General features: G+C 39.4%; 1 protein-coding gene across 2 annotated transcripts in view; it reads left to right on the top strand.

The window, feature by feature from the left end:
• Positions 1-6,398: 6,398 nt before the first annotated feature.
• Positions 6,399-20,872, top strand: part of CBY2 (chibby family member 2) — a 40,451-nt gene continuing 25,977 nt past the window's right edge. For both annotated transcript variants that reach the window (XM_043998951.1, XM_043998950.1), the window contains exon 1: positions 6,399-6,473. In XM_043998951.1, coding sequence (XP_043854886.1) covers positions 6,399-6,473 — 75 coding nt within the window. The remainder of the gene's footprint in view (positions 6,474-20,872) is intronic.

Below are 20,872 nucleotides of genomic sequence, written 5' to 3'. Positions count from 1 at the left end.
GCAAATTTTCTCCCCTCCAAGTTAAAGACTTCTCCTCCCCCATCCTAAAAATCTATTCACAGACCCTAACTTAAGGGCCTCTATTCTACAGTCTTCTCTCTGTGTGGGACTGAATCTCAAGAATTGTCCATATGGGGCAGCTAGGTGGTGAAGTGGATAAAGCACCGGCCCTGGATTCAGGAAGACCTGAGTTCAAATCCGTCCTCAGACACTTGACACTTACTAGCTATGTGACCCTGGGCAAGTCACTTAACCCTCATTGCCCTAAAAAAGAAAAAAAAAAGAATTGTCCATATCTGTGGGCTAGAAGAAAGGCACCATTGAAGTACATATAGAATCTTACTTCTCCTTTAAGTTCCTGGATGGCAAATACTACATCTCATACTCCTACCATGACTGATGGTGTCTTATACACCCTCAGTAAATAATTATTGACTGATTTTTTTGTACTTTAAATAGGTTTGGGTAGCTTGATGACAGGTTAGGTCCATACATGCTTCTCTCCCTTAGGAAGACTTCCTACATATAAATTTTGTCTTTTAATCCAGGGTTTTAATTATATCTTTCAGTTTCCTAAAAGACAGAGGTGCAGCTCCCCCCAAAAAACACACACACACACACAAACCAAAAACCAACCAGCATTTAAAATAACTAATTTTACCTGGATGCATAAGAATTGCCTTATGGGGTCAGACCAATGGTCCACTATCTCTGACATTGGTATCAAGAGATGTTGGCTGAGAGAAAGTGTTAGAGATTGCTAACTCCCTAAAATTATAGCAATGCAGTAATATGAACATACTCAACTTGCCCATTATAAATGTAATTTCTTTTTTTCTTTTCTTTTTTCTTTTTTTGCAGGGCAATGAGGATTAAGTGACTTGCCCAGAGTCACACAGCTAGTAAGTGTCAAGTGTCTGAGGCTGGATTTGAACTCAGGTCCTCCTGAATCCAGGGCCGGTGCTTTATTCATTGCGCCACCTAGCTGCCCCTTCTTTTCTTTTTATTTTGTGAGGAAATGAGGGTTAAGTGACTTGCCCAGGGTCACACAGCTAATGAATATCATTTCAATATTTTTTTCTTACAATGCAACAATAGACTATGCCTGACATTTCTTTTTCTATAACAAATTCTAAAACAGAATGGTCACTTGTCCTCCGATCCTCCATTTTTCTCTACTTTAGTTATCATTCCTTGTTAGCTAGAATTGGATTGAGAAGAGTGGTTCTCCTTGTCACTTGTTATACTTTTGAAGAATGAAATCATCAGTACGGCAAGCTAGGAATGTAGCTGCTATGTTTTTGGCAAAGAAAGATATCATTAGTGCATCATTCTTTCATGCCAAGCTTGTCATTCATTCCTCAAACTTGACTTTTTTCCTCCTCCTATCCAGGTGGTCTGAAGCATAAAACCATGCTAACAGTGCTTCTATTTCTCCCTCTCTTGATCTTTATTCAAATATCCCCCCTCTTTGATTTTTGAATTTTCTGTCAGTATATCTTTTTGATACCCTATCCCATCTCTTTTCTATTCTGTTCCTTTTGAATCAGGTAAACCCTTTTTGAGTCCTATTACAGTCATGGTTTCCATCCCACCCAGGTCTTTCACCATCAGTCCCCATCTTACCTATACAACTTTAATTTCCCATTACTTGCCAAGCCAAATTTGTCTGAAGTGAATCCAGTCTCTTTATTGTCTTGCTGCTAAGTCTTTCCTCATTACAGAAGCACAGAATCTCACTGATAAAAGGGACCTTAGAAGTCATCTAGTCCAAATCATATCCCCAAAGGAATCACCTTTATAACATCATTGACATATAACACCCTGCCTTCTCCTGAAGACATTCAGTCATGAGGCATCATCTACCTCCTAGGGGAGAACACTCTGCTCTGGGACAACTCTAATTGTTAGGAAGTTCTCCTTTACATCCAGCCTAAATTTGTTTCTCTTCAATTACTACCCATTTCTCCTAGTTTCCCCTTCTAGGGTAAAATAGAACAAATTAAATTCTTCTTCCATGTAATAATCCTTCAATTATCTGGGAGACATCTGTCATGTGCCCACTTCCTGTCTCTCTACCAATATTCTTTTCTCTAAGCTTAACATCCATAGTTATAATGATTGATTGGTCCTTCTATGTCATGGTCTTCAAACTCCTCTGCATGCTGGTTGCTTTTACTTTTCTTTACACAATATAGTTTTTCAATGCCTTTCTTAAAATGTTGTACCCAGAACTGAACACATGTGACCCTTTCCTTAAATTCCTTCCCATCTCTCCTCTGACTTTCTATTATCTATCCATTCTTTAATACCTAACTCAAACTCCTTTCTTCCCTACCAAACCTTCCTTCCCTCACTACTCCAGCCTTCAAATATGTGTCCTCTTAGATGACTACTGTTGCTACTGCTGCTGCTGCCATTCGTACTACTGCTACTTCTACTACTGCTACTTCTACTACTACTACTACTACTACTACTACTACTACTACTACTACTACTACTACTACTGGTACTGCTACTGTTGCTACTACTACTACTGGTACTGCTACTGTTGCTACTACTACTACTGGTACTGCTACTGGTACTGTTGCTACTACTGCTACTATTGCTACCACTACAACTGCTACTGTTGCTGCTACTACTGCTACTGCTGCTGCTGCCGTGACCACCACCACTACCACCACCACCTAGCTACTACTACTTAGCTGCTGCTGCTACTACTTGCTACTACTTACTACGACTACTACCACCACCACCACCTAGCAATCATATCATTCTTTAATGTTTGCAAAGTACTTTACGAATACTGTCGCATTTTATCCAAACAATAACCCAAGGAGATAGTTACTATGTTATCTCCACTTTTACTGATGGAGAAACTAAAACTGAGGGAGGCTTGTCCAGGGTCACATAGCCAGTAAGTATCTGAGATCAGATTTGAATTCATGTCTTCCTGACTTTAGGTGCATTACATTCTCTATCACGTGATTTCTTTACTTTCTTGTACTGTCACCAATTATATATATATGAGAAAATTATTAATAATAGGGTGTTTTGGGGGACTCAGAGACTCCCTCCACACATACACAGATAGGAACTCTGGCTGGTTTTGCAGGGCCAGCCCAGAGTCAAGAGAATTTCAAAGGAAATGTAAATAGACCTTCCTAATTAACCAAAGAGAGTTAACTAATTTAAGACCACCTTCAAGTCCTATCAATCAATGGACTTGAATGTTATCGGCCAATTAGCTTGGATCAAGGTGGAGTGACCCACCTCTACATGAGACAGGTTAAAAACCCTGGAGAGGGGTCTCTCACTCTCTTGGCATGCTCTTCCCTCTCCCACAATGCTCTCTCTCCCTCCTTTATCCTAGGTATGTAGAGCTTCTGTAATTTCTGAGCCATGTGCTCTATCTCTTTACTAATATTTAATATACTTTAATAAATGCTTAATGCCCCCAAATCGGTGCAGTAGCCTCTCATTTCTAAGTAACAAATATATTACATTAGAACCCCAGCTAATTTTCCCTAAAACTTGGGACAATTATAGGGCAACCCCATAAGTTTTTATTTGCCATATATATCTGTGTGTATGTATACATATATACATACATACATGTATACATACACACACACACACACACACACACACACACATACCTAGGCAATGGAGTGGCTGTGTGAGGTGAGGTAGAATGAGGAATCAAGGATTACTACAGAGTTTTTGAATCTAGGAGATGACAGTCCTCTCACTGTCAATAGGAAAATTCAGAAGAATGGTGGGTTTTGGGGGGAAAGATAATGATTTCTACAGTGGGTGTGTTGAATTTATAGTAATCTACTTTGAAATGTCCAATAGCTGCTGGTAATTCAGGTCTTGAACTCTAATTAGAAGCTCCAAGTGACCAGGGGTCCCATGACTTATACTTTCTCTGTATTTTATGTAATGCTTATCATGGCGTTGAGTACGGGGTCACTCACTACACTGATTGATGAGTTCAGCTGAACAAGGTCAGTTATACATTATTTTATGGAGCCAGCCTAGCTTCCCATTATCTTGGTATATTCCCCACATAACTGCTAAAAGGGAAATTTAAAGTCTAAGTAAAAGCTAGGTGTTTCCTGTTGACCTCTTCTAAGAACACTTGTCTTTGATATATCAGTCTGTTTATTGTAGACCCTAAGATTAAAGAGTTGTGGTTGCCTGCCCCCCACAAAGCCAAACAATATTGTCTTTGCAAAGCCAATGAACTAAGTAAATACACCAAATGCTCCTGCTTGTTTTGTGTGTAGTTTGGGAATCAGGGAAAGGAAGAGACCAGTAAAAGATGGAGTAGAATCCTCAACCATTATAACTTGGAGAACTTTATAGATCATCTAGTCTGACTTCCTCTTTCCATAGATGAGAAGGCTAAAAGTTGTTGCCTGCCTAGCTATGGTCACAAAGAGAATTAATAAATGGACATGGACTAGAACCAAGGTACCTTGCCTGGTCTGATGAATGGCCATTTTCATTGCATTAGGCTCCACCTGACAAGTTACCATTATAATTGGTCCAACACTTTATCCACAAAGCAAAAAGTCACCAACTAACTCTGCCTCTTATCTCCAGAGAGTTGGTTACAGGTTGCTAATAGTATCCAGCTTCTGGGACAAATCCTTGGCAAAGGGAAGAAGAGATCTATGGAGGGAACCTTATGCTCTACCACATTCCTTTCTAATCACAAGGGACAGCTAGGTGGCACAGTGGATAGAGTGCTGGCCCTGAAGTTGAGAGGAACTGAGTTCAAATCTCACCTCAGACACTTACTAGCTGTGTGACCCTGGGCAAGTCACTTAAACCTTAATTGCCTTAAACATCTTCAGTTGTCCTGACATATATCTCACCACTGGACCCAGATGGCTCTGGAGGAGAGAGTGAGGTTGGTGACCTTGTACAGCCTTCCCTCATTTAAATCCAATTCACTGGCGGCAGCTAGGTGGTACAGTGGATAAAGCACTGGCTCTGGATTCGGGAGGACCTGAGTTCTAATCCAGCCTCAGACACTTGACACTTACTAGCTGTGTGACCCTGAGCAAGTCACTTAACCCTCATTGCACCGCAAAAAAAAATCCAATTCACTGCAAGTCATGATATCACCTTGATTTCATGGTCCTCTTCATGAGTGAAGAATAAACAACTACCACCTCCCTAATCATAAACAAAGCTGGATTTTTTTTGCATGTGTCTTTATCCTTTCATCTCAGGCTGAGGGGGAAGTATTGTACCCCTGGAATGGATGGACATCTTTCCCTTTATTTCTGTTGTCCTTGCCTGTCTAGATTTATACCCATCAGGCATGTCTAGTTCAATGCTCAGTGTCAGGCCTATAGTGTGAATTTAGCGGGGCTTGCTCACAGAAATAGATGAGTTATGAGAATGTTAGTATGAAGAATAATAGGGGAATTATGTGTAAGATAAGAGGTGGGGCATCTGATTCCTGAAAGGAACGTAGGTAATTAATAACTGGATATGCCTATATTGAGGTTGGGACATACCTCAAATGACTCAGTTTACTAGATCTGTCTTTCTAAAAATAACCAGGAAAAATGAGTTGTAGGACCACAGCCTTCTAAGGCCAGCCCTAATAGTATGTAAGACCCATTTTTTCCTCTGATTTGATTTGACATCTGTCTAGGGAGCAAGGGGATTAGTCATATGAAAGCACCAGGAGTCTTATCTATCCTGATTATGCTCTTTGTGTTAATGAGGCAGGTGGTCTTTCCCTAGGTCCTCCTGGCGTGGAGACTAGATGACCCCACATCCTTTCTGGCCCTGAATTTCTGTGATTCTATGATTAAGTAACCTAACAACTGAAGAGCTTAAATGGGATAGTGTGTTTCTCTCTCAGACTGATTAATTGAGGAGGGAGGTGAAGGAATAGAAACTTGGGAAGCCTGGGGCTTTATCATGAAGTCCAATTACCTAACAGTGTGGTATGGATGGTAGATTGAATTTTTTTTTAATTAAATTTATTTTTTTGGATGTTAGACTTTTGTATTTTTCTTTGTTCAGCCCGAGTTAGGTTTGGGACTGTTCCTAAGCTAACCACTTACAAGTGACATAAACAAGATTCCCACATAACAAATAGGCTTTACATATCGGAGGTAGCCTTAGACCCACCCTCCCCGAGAGGGAGAGCTGTCCTTTGTCAAGTGTGACTGGCAGCAGAGATGACCAAACCAGGGGCCCATTTGTTGGGGCTCATTATGTGTCACGAAGCTCTGTTCAACTGTGTAGACAAAGATGCCCAAGGACAATTTACTTGTCTGTCCATCACTCAACTGAAATGCCATATTTGTATGTGTGTGCCTCTGAGGAAAAGAATGTGCCCTGAGGATGTGCGGTAGTGGTTTGTGATGTCAGCTCTAGAATGTTCCGAATGCTTTGGAGATCAACTTCTACAAAGAACATACACCTGGAATTTCACTTTGGTACGATTTTATCTTTCATTTTGAAAAAAAAAATTATCTAAAATGTAAGCAGGTAGGCATTAAGATAGCTGCTCCAAAATACAATATAGGTATAGAAGGAAAAAAAATAGGATCACTGGCATTTTCTAAACCATGGAACCCTTGTGTTTTGATTAAAGGGAGTACCATAGAGTATCCTAAGAACATTTCCATGCTGGTGATATTTTTCCTCTAAAATGAAATATAAAATTATATATATTAAAACATTATAGTGATTTTTTAAAAGTATATTCCCTTCTAGTGAATATCCAACTTCTCCACAAACTCTACCTTTTTTCCTGGGGGGTATTCTATGCCCCCTTTCCCCTAGGTCTCCTGGACCAGTCTTTAATATCTGAATTCATCAAGTTGATACCTCAAAGCAGTACATGGCTATATCATTTAAGGAAGTGTTCCTCTAGACCGAAGCTTCTTAAACTATGGTTCACAACCCCATATGGGGTCATGTAACTGAATATGGGGATTGTGAAAAATTTGGCAAGAATAAAAGATTATGTGTACCTATTTTATATACCTAAGTACCTGGGTCACATAAAAATTTCTTGGGCAAAAAGGGGTCACGAGTGGAAAAAATTTTAAGAAGCCCTGTTCTCAACCATCAGTTATTTGAAATCAGGGCCTGGATGGTGAGGTAGAGTAACGTGCCTGTTTTTTCACACTCAGATTTCCTTCCTTAGGGCACAAATAATTGAGGGTGTAGATGGCAAGCAAAAAGGCAGTAGAGCTATTTTCTTTCTCTTCTGTGGGTAACTGAGGTTTGAGTATCACTATGGAAGCAAACGTTTTTGCTCCACTGAGCCAAATTAAAATTCAACTGGGGAAGGGATGGAGGCGGAAGTGCCAGATCTGAGAAGCTTTTTGGTTCCACCTGTGACAGACCTAGGAAAAGAAAATTGCAGATGGTGGCTTTTAGTTAAAGACACACTTACTTCTTTCCCAAAATTATTGTGCAGTGTCATGGAAATAATGTTGAATATCATCAGAATATCAGGATTTTAGCCCTAGCTTTCTCTCTGCCACAATTAGCTTCGTAGCCTTGGGAAAGGGACTAAATCTTTCTGATTCTAAGCTTCCTCATCTGTAAAATGAGGCAGCTGGTCTGGATCAGTGATCTCCAAAGTGCCGGGGGCATTGTAATGACTCCAAGGGAGTTGTGACTTGACCCTAAGGAGAGAGTTGATTAACCAGTCATCATGTGGGAAGATGGGTCCCGTCCTTGCTTCCCCTTCCCCAGATAATGGTGGGGTATGTCTCTTAACATAACTCAACCACTTCCTTTAACACTTCTCTAGGTAACTTTACTCACTCCCTCCCCCTCCTGCACATCTGGCCTTCAGTGGTTGTACACAAATGTGTTGGTCCCTTAGGGACCTAGGCACCAGGCAGCATCTGTGTCAGCATTCCTTCCCACCCACTTTTTCCCCCTGATATCCTCTGGATTGTCTACAGAGTCTGAGCTCTGGGGAAAAGTAACTATGCACCATCATCGTGGCACAAACTTTTCATTTTTCACTGGGAAAGAATAAGTAGCAAAGAATGAACAGATATAGATGGATTACAATGACATTATCTTTTACTCCCAATACACCCCTCTTTTGAACTTCCCCATTTCTGAAGAGGCTACCATTATGCATTCCATCAGCCAGGTTCTCAACCTCCATCTTATCCTTGACTTTTCATTCAATTGAAATTGTTCTGTTTAAAATGACCATCAATCTCTTTAATTGCCCAGTCTGATGGCCTTTTCTCAGTCCCCATCCTTCTTTGACCTCTGTGAGCATGTTGAACCCTGCCTTCCCTTCTGGATACTTATTCTCTCTTCTTTGGGTTGTCCTGACACTGCTATCTTTTGGTTCTCCTATTTCCATAACGATTCCTTAATTTCCTTTACTTGTTGTTCTTCATGTCACACCCCCTAATGGTAGGTATTCCCTTCAGTCCTTTTTTTTCTTTATACCCTCTTACTTGTTTACCATATCAGTGCCTATAGGGTCAATTATTATCTCTATGTGGATAACATGCATATGTGTGTACATATGTACATATTATATATATACATATATATACACATGTGTGTGTATTGAGTCATAATCTTTCTCCTGAACTCCAGTCTCACATCATGAAGTGCCTATGAGATATTTTGATGTGCCCCATCTCAAAACCAACCTGTCCAAAAGAGAATTCATTAACTTTCCCTCCTTCATGCCCCTTCCCCCGACCCACCTGTCTTCTGAACTTCCCTATTTCTGATGAGCACACAACCTTGTCCATTTAGTCACTCAGGTTCTTAACCCTAGGGTTATGGATTTCTCCTCACTTTCCCTCATCCTGAATATTCAAGTCATGCCATTTTTTTGCCTCCCCCAAATCTCCTTTATTTTTCTCTCTACTCATACCATCACTACCCTAGTTCAGTGCGTCACCTAAACTAAAGTAATAGTTTCCTACTTTAGTCTCTTTACTGAAGGTCTATCCCTTCTCTGATAAATCCCTAACACAACAGCCAAAGTCACTTTTTCTTAAAGTACAGGTCTGCCCATGTTACTTCCTTACTCTTCATTAATTCCAGTGGTTTCCTATTGATTTTAGGATCAAGTATTATTTTATTTGTCTCATCCTCCCCTCTCCCACAGTTCCCTAAGATCATATCAACACAACATCTCTATGTAGGCGGCACATCTGCCATGCCTTATTTCTTACCCAGAGTCCACACTTCTTTGCTGTTATTAGATGGGGGCATGGTTCATTGGCTACAAAGATGATCTTTCTTTATAGTCCCCTGCCAGCTCCAAATTTCTATCATTCTATGAAATAGCCCACCATCTCCAAACAGTTGCCTGACACTCAAAGGAGAGGGGTCAAACTGGTCCTTAGCCTCAGTGCATGAAAATGAATATATGTGGAGACATTTTAGAAACACAAGGTAAAACTAATGTTACAGTGACTATCATTTTGATAAGCAATATAAGTTACTGTCTCCATGACTACTTACCAAAAATGAAGAGGGTGGAGGTTATAAATTCTTTGGCTTCAGCAGACAGAACAAAGACTATTGAACTGGTTAATTTTCAATTCCTGCTTCCCTAGTTACCCAATTGCTTTTCATTTGGTTGCCGTTAGATGCTACCAGAGGTTTGGATTGTCACCTTGTGCTATGTCACAATGGGGGGCTGACTTATTCTTCTGGTGTTGATCTCCCCCCGCCCCGTTTACAAACCTCAGCCATTCAGGTTGAAATGTGGAATGAAGGAGTCAAATGTGGAGGTAAAGCCTAAAATATTTGATACAGGAATGACTAGGGTCAAAACAGCTTTTCAGTGGGCAGAGAGTGATCTAAACCCAACCTTCCCAAAGAGTTTTCAGAAGGAAAGTAAAAAATGGGAGGAAAATGATTGGAATTCTCTCAATTGTAACAATTTGGGGCTAGTGTGACCAGCTGGATCGCACAACCTTCCAACAGAGCCTTGGCAATTCGGGACCCTCAGATTCAGATTGTATTTACAGCCTCATGTTCAATAGTCAATTTTCTACCAACTTGACACCATGCTGATTGACCAGAATTAATTCTGTATCTCCTTATTAGGAGATGCTGCTTTATTATGGTAGAATTACCATAATGGCTGTATGAGTGTGTGAAGACTCATGTTTAGAACTTAAATACTGGTAGGATTTTTTTGGGGGGGTGGCATGGTGGTGGTGTGGGTGACTGTAGGGGTGGCAAGCAGCTCCTGGAAGCATCTCTTGCTGTTGGTGGCTCGATCTTTGGGGTTCCTGTCTACCTACCTCATTAGGGCTCTATTAATATTTGGAGAAGTAGCATGGTGTGAAGAATACAGAAGCCAACCTTAGAGTCAGAAAGACTTGAGTTCAAGTCCAGCTTCTGACATAATTTGGTGGTGTGACCCTGGGCAAAGTCACTTAATTTCGGGGGCGGCTAGGTGGTGCAGTGGATAAAGCACCAGCCCTGGATTCAGGAGTACCTGAGTTCAAATCCGGCCTCAGGCACTTGACACTTACTAGCTGTGTGACCCTGGGCAAGTCACTTAACCCCCATTGCCCCGCAAAAAAAAAAAAGTCACTTAATTTCTCAGTGTCCCTGTGAGGCTGACTCTCTTGAATTGCTGACCTGTATTAGTAGAGAAAATCACCTGAGGTCTGCTAAAACACAGGCATACACCCACAAAAACCTTATTGACAAGTGACAAAGGTACAATATACTCATGGGAAACCAGGAGAGGGAAGGAAGGGAAATGATGTGGTTTTGAAGAATTTTTACCTGAAAGAGCTATCCTGGATGGTAACTACCTTTGCAAACTGGCAAGCAGTTCACAGGAAGTAAGGACCCAAAGGTGATGAAGGATGTGTAGATAGCAGGCAGAAGAATGGAAGGTGGGGAGTGTGCTGGGGGAGGGAATATTCACCAAACTTGATCTTGTGTTTTGGGGGAGGTGAGTATCCTTTTCTGCACAGTAGAGGGGTCTATGGGGGATTAGGTATGGGACACATAGAATGTTTTCTGGTGATATTTGATGAAGATGGGATAACATCTTCCCAAGGGTTCATTGGCTGAAGGGACAGGGTGGTATCCCAGGATTAGACATTCTGTTTCTATGCTATGCAAATTTTCTTTTAAGAAATTAAAGAGGGGCAGCTAGATGGCGCAGTGGTTAAAGCACCGGCCCTGGATTCAGGAGTACCTGAGTTCAGGTCCGGCCTCAGACACTTGACACTTACTGGCTGTGTGACCCTGGGCAAGTCACTTAACCCCCATTGCCTAAAAAAAAAAAAAAAAAAAAAGAAATTAAAGAAAATCTCTCCTCTTGCTATGTAAGGAATAATTCTAGATAAGAGGTTACTTTTTTTCTAAAGTGCTTCAAATTATTACTGTGCTATATTATGCAAAAAAAATGTCTGATGTATTGAAAAGAGCTGGAGTAGAATTTCTGGCCCTTGCTCCACCAATAACTAGCTTTGTGGCTTTGGGCACATCAGTTCATCTCAGAGCCTTAAAGCTCAACATTTGTAAAATGAAGATCTGGGCTAAATCAGGAGTCAGGAATTGTTTGAGGGGAGAGAAAGAATTTATTTTGTTAAGATGAATAGAATATAGTTTTTTGAAGAGGCACAGTTTTTTTGTGAGTATATATATATATATATATATACACACACAATTTCAATATATATGACATACACACACATCATAGAATCATAGATTTAGAATTAGAAGGGACTTTGTATTTTTATTTTTTAAATGCAAAGATCTTATTGTTTTATTTTTCCAAGAGGGCTATTGTTTATTCCCACGCCTGGGATGGGAATTATTGTGAGGGTTCTTTGTAGCCTCTCCAAACAATCTCAAGCCAATACAGTTCCCTCTTCGGTAGTTAGCCTGGCAGAGCTGCTTCGCTGTACCCCCAAAAGTACGGCTGCAAAACACAAAGTTCACCCTTTGCTTTGTTTAGTCCAGGGAGAAGGGTAAATTCATGTTGGGTTTGTCTCAATAACTTTTTTTTTTAACTTCTGTTTGACATTTCCCAAAGAGCTCCTCCATATTTAGCCAGGTCAGGTGTGTACAGGGTTTTCCTCTCAGTAACAATGATTGTTAACAAGGGGATATTTGCTGAGGGGATACCTCCAAACAGGCATCTCTTTTCTTACAAACTAGTTATTTCCTACACTCTGTCGCAGACCTAGAAGGGACATAAGAAATCATCTTGTTCGACTCTTCATTTTACAAATAAGGAAACTGAAGCCCAGGGATAGTGACTTGCCTAAGGTCACACAGGTTGTAGAACCTAGGATTAAAACCCAGGTCCTATAATTCTAAATATAACTTTTTTTTACTGTCCCAGGCATGGCTCAGCTCATATGATACCTCTTTCCTGATTTTCCTAGTCATTTGTATATATCTTTGCTGCCTCAAATTATATTGCATTTATTCATCTGTTTAAATATTGTATTATTCATCCTTCTCCTCCCTTCCCCAATCCCAGTAAAATGTTACCTCTGTGAGGTATGGGACTATTTTACCTTTAATTTTTTATTCCCAGCAATTTGCACAGTGGCTTGTACATAGTAGGCACTCAGTAAATTCTGATTTAATTGAATTATGTGTATACATATATACATGCATTATATATGTGTGTGTGTATATATATATATATGTATATATATATATATACACACACACACACACACACATATATAATTTTGTTGTCAGAGGTTTTGTACCAGTCGAATCTATAGTGTTTTATATATTGTTGTTTTATTTAATTCATGTACAACAAATCATTGGGAGGTAGCTTAGTGGGATAAGAGTCTGGAGACCTGGCCTTGAGGCACAAGATCTGAGTTCAGACTGTTTTCTGATACATCTTGCCTGTATGACTTTAGATAAGTCACATAACATCTCAGTGTCCCCAGGCAGTTTCTCTGAGAAGACTGAAAGTTCAGAGTAGGTATTTATATATGAATTGGTAGAGGGGCTTCCTCCTACAGAGATGAAGCCAAAGGTCTGATAATAACAAACAAACCAACACTGCGAATGTACATATTTGTTGTTGTTCAGTTGTGTCCAACTCTTGGTGACCTCACACCAATACTGTCCATGGGGTTTTCTTGGCAAAGATACTGGAGTGGTTTGCCATTTCCTTCTCCAGCTGATTAAGGCAAATAGAGGTTAAGTGACTTTCCCAAGGTCACGCAGCTAGTATTTGAATTCAGGTCTTCCTGACTCCAGGTCCAGTGCTATCCATTGAGCCATCGAGCTGCCTCACAGTCATAATACAATACCAAATAATGCCTATTCGTGTACTTTGATGGTGTGAATGAAAACATATATATATATATATATATATATATATGTATGTATATGTGGGTGTATGTATATTTCTTTATATACATACACAGATCTATATCTATATCTATAAATTTATCTATCTGGAGAGAGAGGCGCTCATTTATTTTACCTGTACATAGAGAGCCCACTGCTTTCCTAACCCAACTTTAAAGTCTCTTCTATCTCTCTGCTTGTATCTTCAAACATAAAACAATCTTTCCCCTAGTCACTCTTACTGCTCTGCTTCAAAATGCTTCCAGGAAGTCAATATATACCACATTCAAAAAAGCCCTGACTTTAAAGCAAGAGGATCAAGGTTCAAATCCTCCCTCTGACATCATTGCCTTTGCTACCTTAGGCAAGATGCTAGTTTCCCTGAACCTCAGTTTCTTCACTTGTAAAATGCAGGGCTTGCACAAAATGACCTCGGAGGTCCTGTCCTGGTTAAGATCTATGGTCTGTCCAGTGGAGCTTTAGGAGAGTGGGAATGTCCACTATTTTGTCAACAGGATTTACAGGACTTGGGCTCCATTTCACTATACAAGCGCCTCTGGGTCTACAGCCCATCAGATCTTTTCTTTCTCCTCTATTACATTGCAAATTCACAGAGTTTGCTATTTGTTATCACCTCTAGGTCTATTCAGGCTTTATTGATTTCCACTTTTTCTTTCTCACATTAAATATTTGTGTTTCTGATTTATTTCCCCCCAGTGCATTGACTCGCAGTATTTTTTTTTTCCAAGCTGTCATTGTTATTTCTTGCCTGGATGCCTGACCTGTGAGTTCCCTTTGTAGACAACAGTTTCAGTTCTCCCTGATATTTGCAACATTTCCCAATTGGAGGAGGCTCTGCGAATTTCATTAAGGCATTGTTTACTCCTAGATCCTTAATGAAGATTCTAAATAAAATTGGAATGAATACAACCAGCTCTCCCCTCCTAGGCTGTCTCCTGACACATTTCCATTTCCCATTACCCTTTGTTTGTGTCTGTCCTTCAGACACTGTTGAGTCCCCCTGACAGTACTCATATCCATGTCAATTTAAATAAATGTTTGGAGTAAGATTTCATGAGATTTTGTGTCAAATGCTTAACTAAAACTACAATATATGACATCTCCTTTATCCTCTGTCTGCTTATGTTGTAACTCTATGAAAAAACACACCCTGCAATCAAATTTGTCTTCCTGGGATTTATGAACACATGCTGTTTATTGCCCATTATCCTTCACATGTCTGCACATTTTTTTTCTTCTGCTAATATATAGACTTGGTTATTGTACCTGGAGCCAAGCTAGATTTAAAGATCTGTGTTAAGGGAGGATCTCTCTCTCTCTCTCTCTCTCCACTCTGTTTCTCCCTCCTTCTCTTTCCCTGTCTCTCTACCTCCCTTTCTCCTCCCCCCCCCCTTCTCACCAGTACCATCTTTGGTTTTTCCTGTTGAGTTTAGAGGCTCTCTAGTTCTGCAATTCAATTTTACTTAGTTTAATAGAAATGTATTAAGTACATGTGGTGTGATTTGCACTGAGAATGAAAAGATGAAAAATTCAAGACCTGATTTCAAATCTGACCTCAAACACTTAGCTATGTGACTCTGGGCAAGTCATTTAAACCCTATTTGCCTCAGTTTTCTCACCTGTAAAAATGAACTAGAAAAGGAAATGACAAACCGGTCCAGCATTTTTGTCAAAAACAAGCAAACAAACAACAAAAATCGAAATAGGGTCATGACAAGTCAGACAGGACTGAACAAATAACAAGTGAAGGAGGAACCCACTACTAGTTGGGGCGGCCCATTCTACTTTGGGGTAGCTCTAATTGTGAGGACATTCTTCCTTACATTGAGCCCAATCTGCAATCCAAAGCACTCTAGGGAAATTTTAGAAGGAAGAGATTACTTGCATGGGGGCAGGGGGCGGGGTTGAGGTGGTGATGAGAGTAGTGCCAGAGACAGCTTCCTAGAGGAAGTGGCATCTGAACTAGGCCTTGGAAAGGATTTAAGTTAAGCCAAGAGGGCATTCCAGCATGGGCCGTAGGAACTGCATCAATGTATGGATGTGGATAATGGGCTGGCTACTGTGGTCTTCATAATAATTCTCATTGTTGTTGTTCAGTTGTTTCAGACACTGTGTGATCCGATTGGGGTTTTCTTGGAAAAAAATACTGGAGTGTTTTGCCATTTCCTTCTCCAGCTATTTTACAGATGAGGAAACTGAGGCAAACAGGGTTAACTGACTTGCCCTGGGTCATAGACCTGGTAAGTGTTCAAGGCCCGATTGGAACTCAGGGTCTTCCTGACTCTAGGCCCAGCACTGTATCTACCATACCACTCAAATTCTAATAATTCTAAAATAGTAGTTTAAAGATATTAGTCAGCAGGTTTGGAGAGAAAGAATTCGTGTGGCACAGTGGAGAGAGTGCTAGCTTTGGAACCAGAGGATGTGGGTTCAAATCTTGGTTCTGCCACTTTTATATGTTAGACCTTTGGCAAGTCATTTGATTTTTTTTTTGATTGAGCCTCATTCTCATCTGTAAAAGCTGGATTAGATCAATCAATTAACAAGTATTTCTTTCTTTCTTTTTTTTGAGGGGCAATGAGGGTTAAGTGACTTGCCCAGGGTCATACAGCTAGTAAGTGCCAAGTGTGTGAGGCTGGATTTGAACTCAGGTCCTCCTGAATCCAGGGCCAGTGCTTTATCCACGGTGCCACCTAGCTGCCCCCAACAAGTATTTCTTAAGATTCCTTATGCCTCTAAATCTATAATTCCATGACTTTCTTCCAGGGGACACTTGGACATTTTACCCAATGGCCTATGGGTAAGTTGCCTACAATTTCCCAAGAGCAGAGAGGAGGACAAGCTTTGGCATCTGGCTACTCTGTTCCACCTTCAAATAGCACCTAGTCCCACCCCTTATTGATATGAGCCAGGAGGCCATGATTCTTTGGAAACTTTGACTGCAAAACCCTCCTCCTTAGAAACACCCCCAAACAGCCTAGCATCAGGACCAGATCTATGTACAATTGTGAAGCAGGTGAAGTTTGTCTTTGAAGCCCCTGCCTGTCCTTGACTGTATCCCCTCTGCCCCTACTCTTGCTCAGGTGTTTGTATTGACATAAAGGGACAGAGCTTCAAATACCCCATTCACACTAAGGTATGAGTAACTTAATGGTTTCCTCCTCCTTATTCTATAAGAGGATGGTGTGCGTTGACCCAAAGGAATAAATTCCTAATGGTGGATTTTGCAGCTCTTGCTAAAAGTGGCTGGGGGAGTGGGGGTTAGGGTTTGTTTGGACAGAGGAGCTTTCTGAGCACCCCTCAAGTCATATCATTTAGGCAACTCTTTCCAAGTCTAAGTTCTCTTGAAAACCCAAGATTATATAAATCTGCTTGGCTGAGGCTGACTGGAGCTGGCATTTTAGAAGTATCCTAATCCATTTCATGGGACTATCAAAATCCATATAGTAATCAATTTTATACACACATGCATACAGATATACATGCATGTATAGGTATACATACAACATACATATATGCCATTTGCCTATCTAATACACACAAATGATTATATGCATATGGATATACATGTATGACCATATATTTAGAAATACATAGTTTTTATTTATTTGACAACATCCCTCTTCTTCATAACATTATTCTTTTCTTTTCTCCAAATCAGGGAATGCATAGTGAGCATCCATTACCTTGTACAGCACTTTGCTAGGCAAAGTCTCTTTCCTCTGTGAAATTACCTTCCCCTACCTTTAACAGAGAACATCAGCTCATCTTGCTTTAGGATTAAAAAAACCCAACCAAACAACAATTGGTTCTAACTACCTAAATGTCTGATCAGTTGCTGCGTGGGAATGTTTGTGGTGAACAGGCACTCTGGTAGCGTGATAGACTGCAAAGCTTTGCTTGGGATTAAATGAATATCCAGGGTAGAATAATTCCAGCTACAAAACATGCCCAGTGCTGTCCTGTCTGCCAGAAATACATAAAATTAGGTGTTCACTCAAAGCCCAGGGCTAAGAGGTTTATCCTGGTGGCATTTATTCCAAACATTCTTTAATTTGCTATGACTGTGGCTGCACAGGTGTCCCTATGAGCAATTGCAGAAAGCTTTTTTAGGATCTTTGACTTGCGGAAAGTCCTTGAGAAAAAAACACCACACACATATAAAGAAAAATGATGCATTTTCCACACACACACACACACACACACACACACACACACACACACACACACACACACACACACAGAGTTCCAAAGAACTATACCAGAAAATTTCAAACTTTCTGAAGTTTTAGAACAGGTATTTTTTTAAAAATTAATTTCAAAAATTAAATTTCAAAAAAATTTTAAATTTTAAAAAGTCACCACCTTGAGAGTTTTGAAGTAGTACAATATAAACCCAGAATAAATATGTCTTCCTGGACTGCAAATTCCTTTAAAGAAGCCTCGAGATGTGTGCCTTACGGAATGAAGATAGAAAGCAACCGAATAGTTTCTATGTTAGAGAGATACTATAGTGAGACTACTATTATAGTTTATTGAATATATTTTGACATACAATGGGGTATATATATGTATTTATGTGCATATATGCATATGTATATATAAAAAGATAAATATCTCTATATGTTAATATATAGCCCTGTTTCTGTTTGAGTTTGACACCATTGTCTTAGAATCTTTGCTTTGTTGGGGGGTTTTTTTGAGTTTTTATTTTTTATTTTTATTGTTTGCTTTCATTTTTAAAGGAGCCCAAACTATCAACCACCATATGGAAAAAAATTCTCCAAATCACTAATAATTTTGAGAGATGCAAATTAAAGCAATTCTGAAGTTCTCCATCACACCCATCAGATTAACAAATGGAAAATGACAATTATTGGAGGGACTTTAGGAAGACAGGCACATTGTTGCACTTTTGGTAGAGTAATGAATTGGTACATCCATTTTTGTTTTGTTTTTGTTTTGTGGGGCCATGAGGGTTAAGGGACTTGCCCAGGGTCACACAGCTAGTAAGTGTCAAGTGTCTAAGGCCAGATTTGAACTCAGGTCTTCCTGAATCCAGGGCCAGTGCTTTATCTACTGCACCACCTAGCGGTCCCCTTGGTACATCCATTTTTAAAAGCAAATTGAAACCATGTTCCCTGGAACATCACTGAGCATACCCATGGATTTAATGATTCCACTAGTAGGCCAGTACTCTAAGATCAAAAATGGAGAAAAAGAACACACCAAAAATACTTGTAGCTATTCTTTTTGTACTGTCAAGAAACTGGAAATTAAGAGGGTACCCGTGTACTGGGGTAATGACTGAACACATTATGGCATATGAATGTAATGGAAAATCATTGTACCATAAGAAATAATGAATGATGAAAAGTTTTATAGCAACTTGGAAAGAAGACTTTTATGAATTGATTCAAAGTGAAGTCAGCAGAATCAGGAAATTAATTTATATAATTACAATAACTTCATAAAAACAACAAACTTTGAAAGACTTAAGAACTCTGATCAACTCAATGACCAGTCATGATTCCAGAGGACTGATTATTTATTTATTTATTTTTTTTGCGGGGCAATGGGGTTTAAGTGACCTGCCCAGGGTCACACAGCTAGTAAGTGTCAAGTGTCCGAGGCCGGATTTGAACTCAGGTACTCCTGAATCCAGGGCCAGTGATTTATCCACTGTGCTATCTAGATGCCCCCAGAGGACTGATTATGAGGAAAGCTACCGATTTTTCAACGAGAAGCAAAGGATTCATCTTGCAGAATAAGACATACATTTCAGAAATGGCCTTTGTAGGAATTTGTGTTGCTTGATTATGTATATTTGTTAGGAGGTTTTTGTATCTTTTTTTCAATATGCAGGGGGAATGGGAGGGAGAGGTTAGGAATGGGGTTGTCAATAAAGAAATAAAGATAAAAGAAGGTCATTAAAGGATTTTTTTAATACACAAGAGGATAGAAGGACTCATAGATAAGCAGGATGTCTTTGAAAATTACAAGTGAAATTTGATATATATTTGAAAATAAAAGTAAGTTGCTTATAATGGAGATTTGCAGTTTTATGTACAATCTTTTTTTCTGTTCTTATATATATACACACATGTTGGAACATATACACATACATATTAGAACATAAGGAAATGCCCATTTTATTTTACTTTATTTTGGTTTATTCAGTTCAGGATAAAAACAAAATAAAAGATTAGGAAAAAAAGACTCTTTGCCTTTCAGAAAGCAGCAAAATAGAAAAGGACCTTGAGTTGAAAGAGACCTTAAAGACTATCTCCCTCATTTCACAAAGGAAGAAACTGGAGCCCAGAGAGGTGAATAGCTTTGCCTAAGGTCACACAGGTACACAGCAAAGCCTGATTTGTACCCAAACTATTTCCAGAACCAATGCCCTTTCTACTGTCAGCCACTGCCCCTGTAAGAGCAAAAATGGCACTTGTCTTCCTGACTTCTCTGGTCTGTGGGGCTTTCTACATTTTTTTTTCTTTCAAGATATCTTTCTTCATTTTTCTTAATACAACTAACAGAGATTCAGGATGAAATTGTATAAAGAGGGCTGGCTTGGGATTCAGGAAGATCTGGTTTCAAATCCAGCCTCTGACACTTTCCTCAGACTGAGTAACTTTCTAAGACAAGTCATAACTAGAGACAGGTCTGGTGGTGGACAGTCCCACACTAAGGAAATCACAAATTGCTGACATAGTGTAAGGAATTAACCTATTAATAGGTCATCAGAAAAAAAATATTTAAGAAGTTCTGCACAACTGACTGTCAGGGAAATGGTATAAATAGAAAAGTATATTTAATCTCACTACCCTAGATACACTTATGTTGTAACTGGGCCTGACTGAGTGGCTTCTCATAGGACTTCATTAAATGAGGTCTGCACTGTTTAGAGGTCAAATTAAAATAGAAGCAGATGAGTGAAATCCCCATTTATGGAGTTGCTTAAGTCATGAGATTAATCATCTTAAAATGTTTTTAAATTCTAAACTTAAAATGAACATTTTCATATACAAAGAGGAGCAGACAATTTTATCCAACTTTAAAAAATTTCCCTTGAGATTCTTGAGCCTCTCTTCCTTCACATAAATTTTGTCATTATTTTTTCTAGTTCTAAAAATATTCTTTGAATAATTTGATTGCTATGACACACTGAATAGGTAATGACTTTAGGTAGCAGCATTGCCACTTTTACTATATTGGTATAACCTAATCATGAACAATTTCTACTTCTCCAATTCTTTAGGTCTGCTGTTATTTCTATAAAAGGTGTATTGTAGTTGTATATACAGAGTGTGTGTCTATTAGTAGGTAGACTCTGACATATTTTATTCATTCTGTAGTTATTTTAAATGAAATTTGAGAATTTCTTTCTTTCTATTCCTTTCGAGTTGAGTTGGTAGTATATACAGAAGAACTGATGATTTATGTGGGTTAATTCTATTTCTTGCTAGTTCGCTGAAGTTGTGAATTATTTCATTTAAATTTTAGT

The sequence above is a fragment of the Dromiciops gliroides genome, chromosome 3 (genome assembly GCF_019393635.1).
Source record: "Dromiciops gliroides isolate mDroGli1 chromosome 3, mDroGli1.pri, whole genome shotgun sequence".
NCBI classification, from domain to species: Eukaryota; Metazoa; Chordata; class Mammalia; order Microbiotheria; family Microbiotheriidae; genus Dromiciops; species Dromiciops gliroides.
Note: the sequence above shows the minus strand (reverse complement) of the source record. Positions and strands in the feature narration are given on the sequence as shown.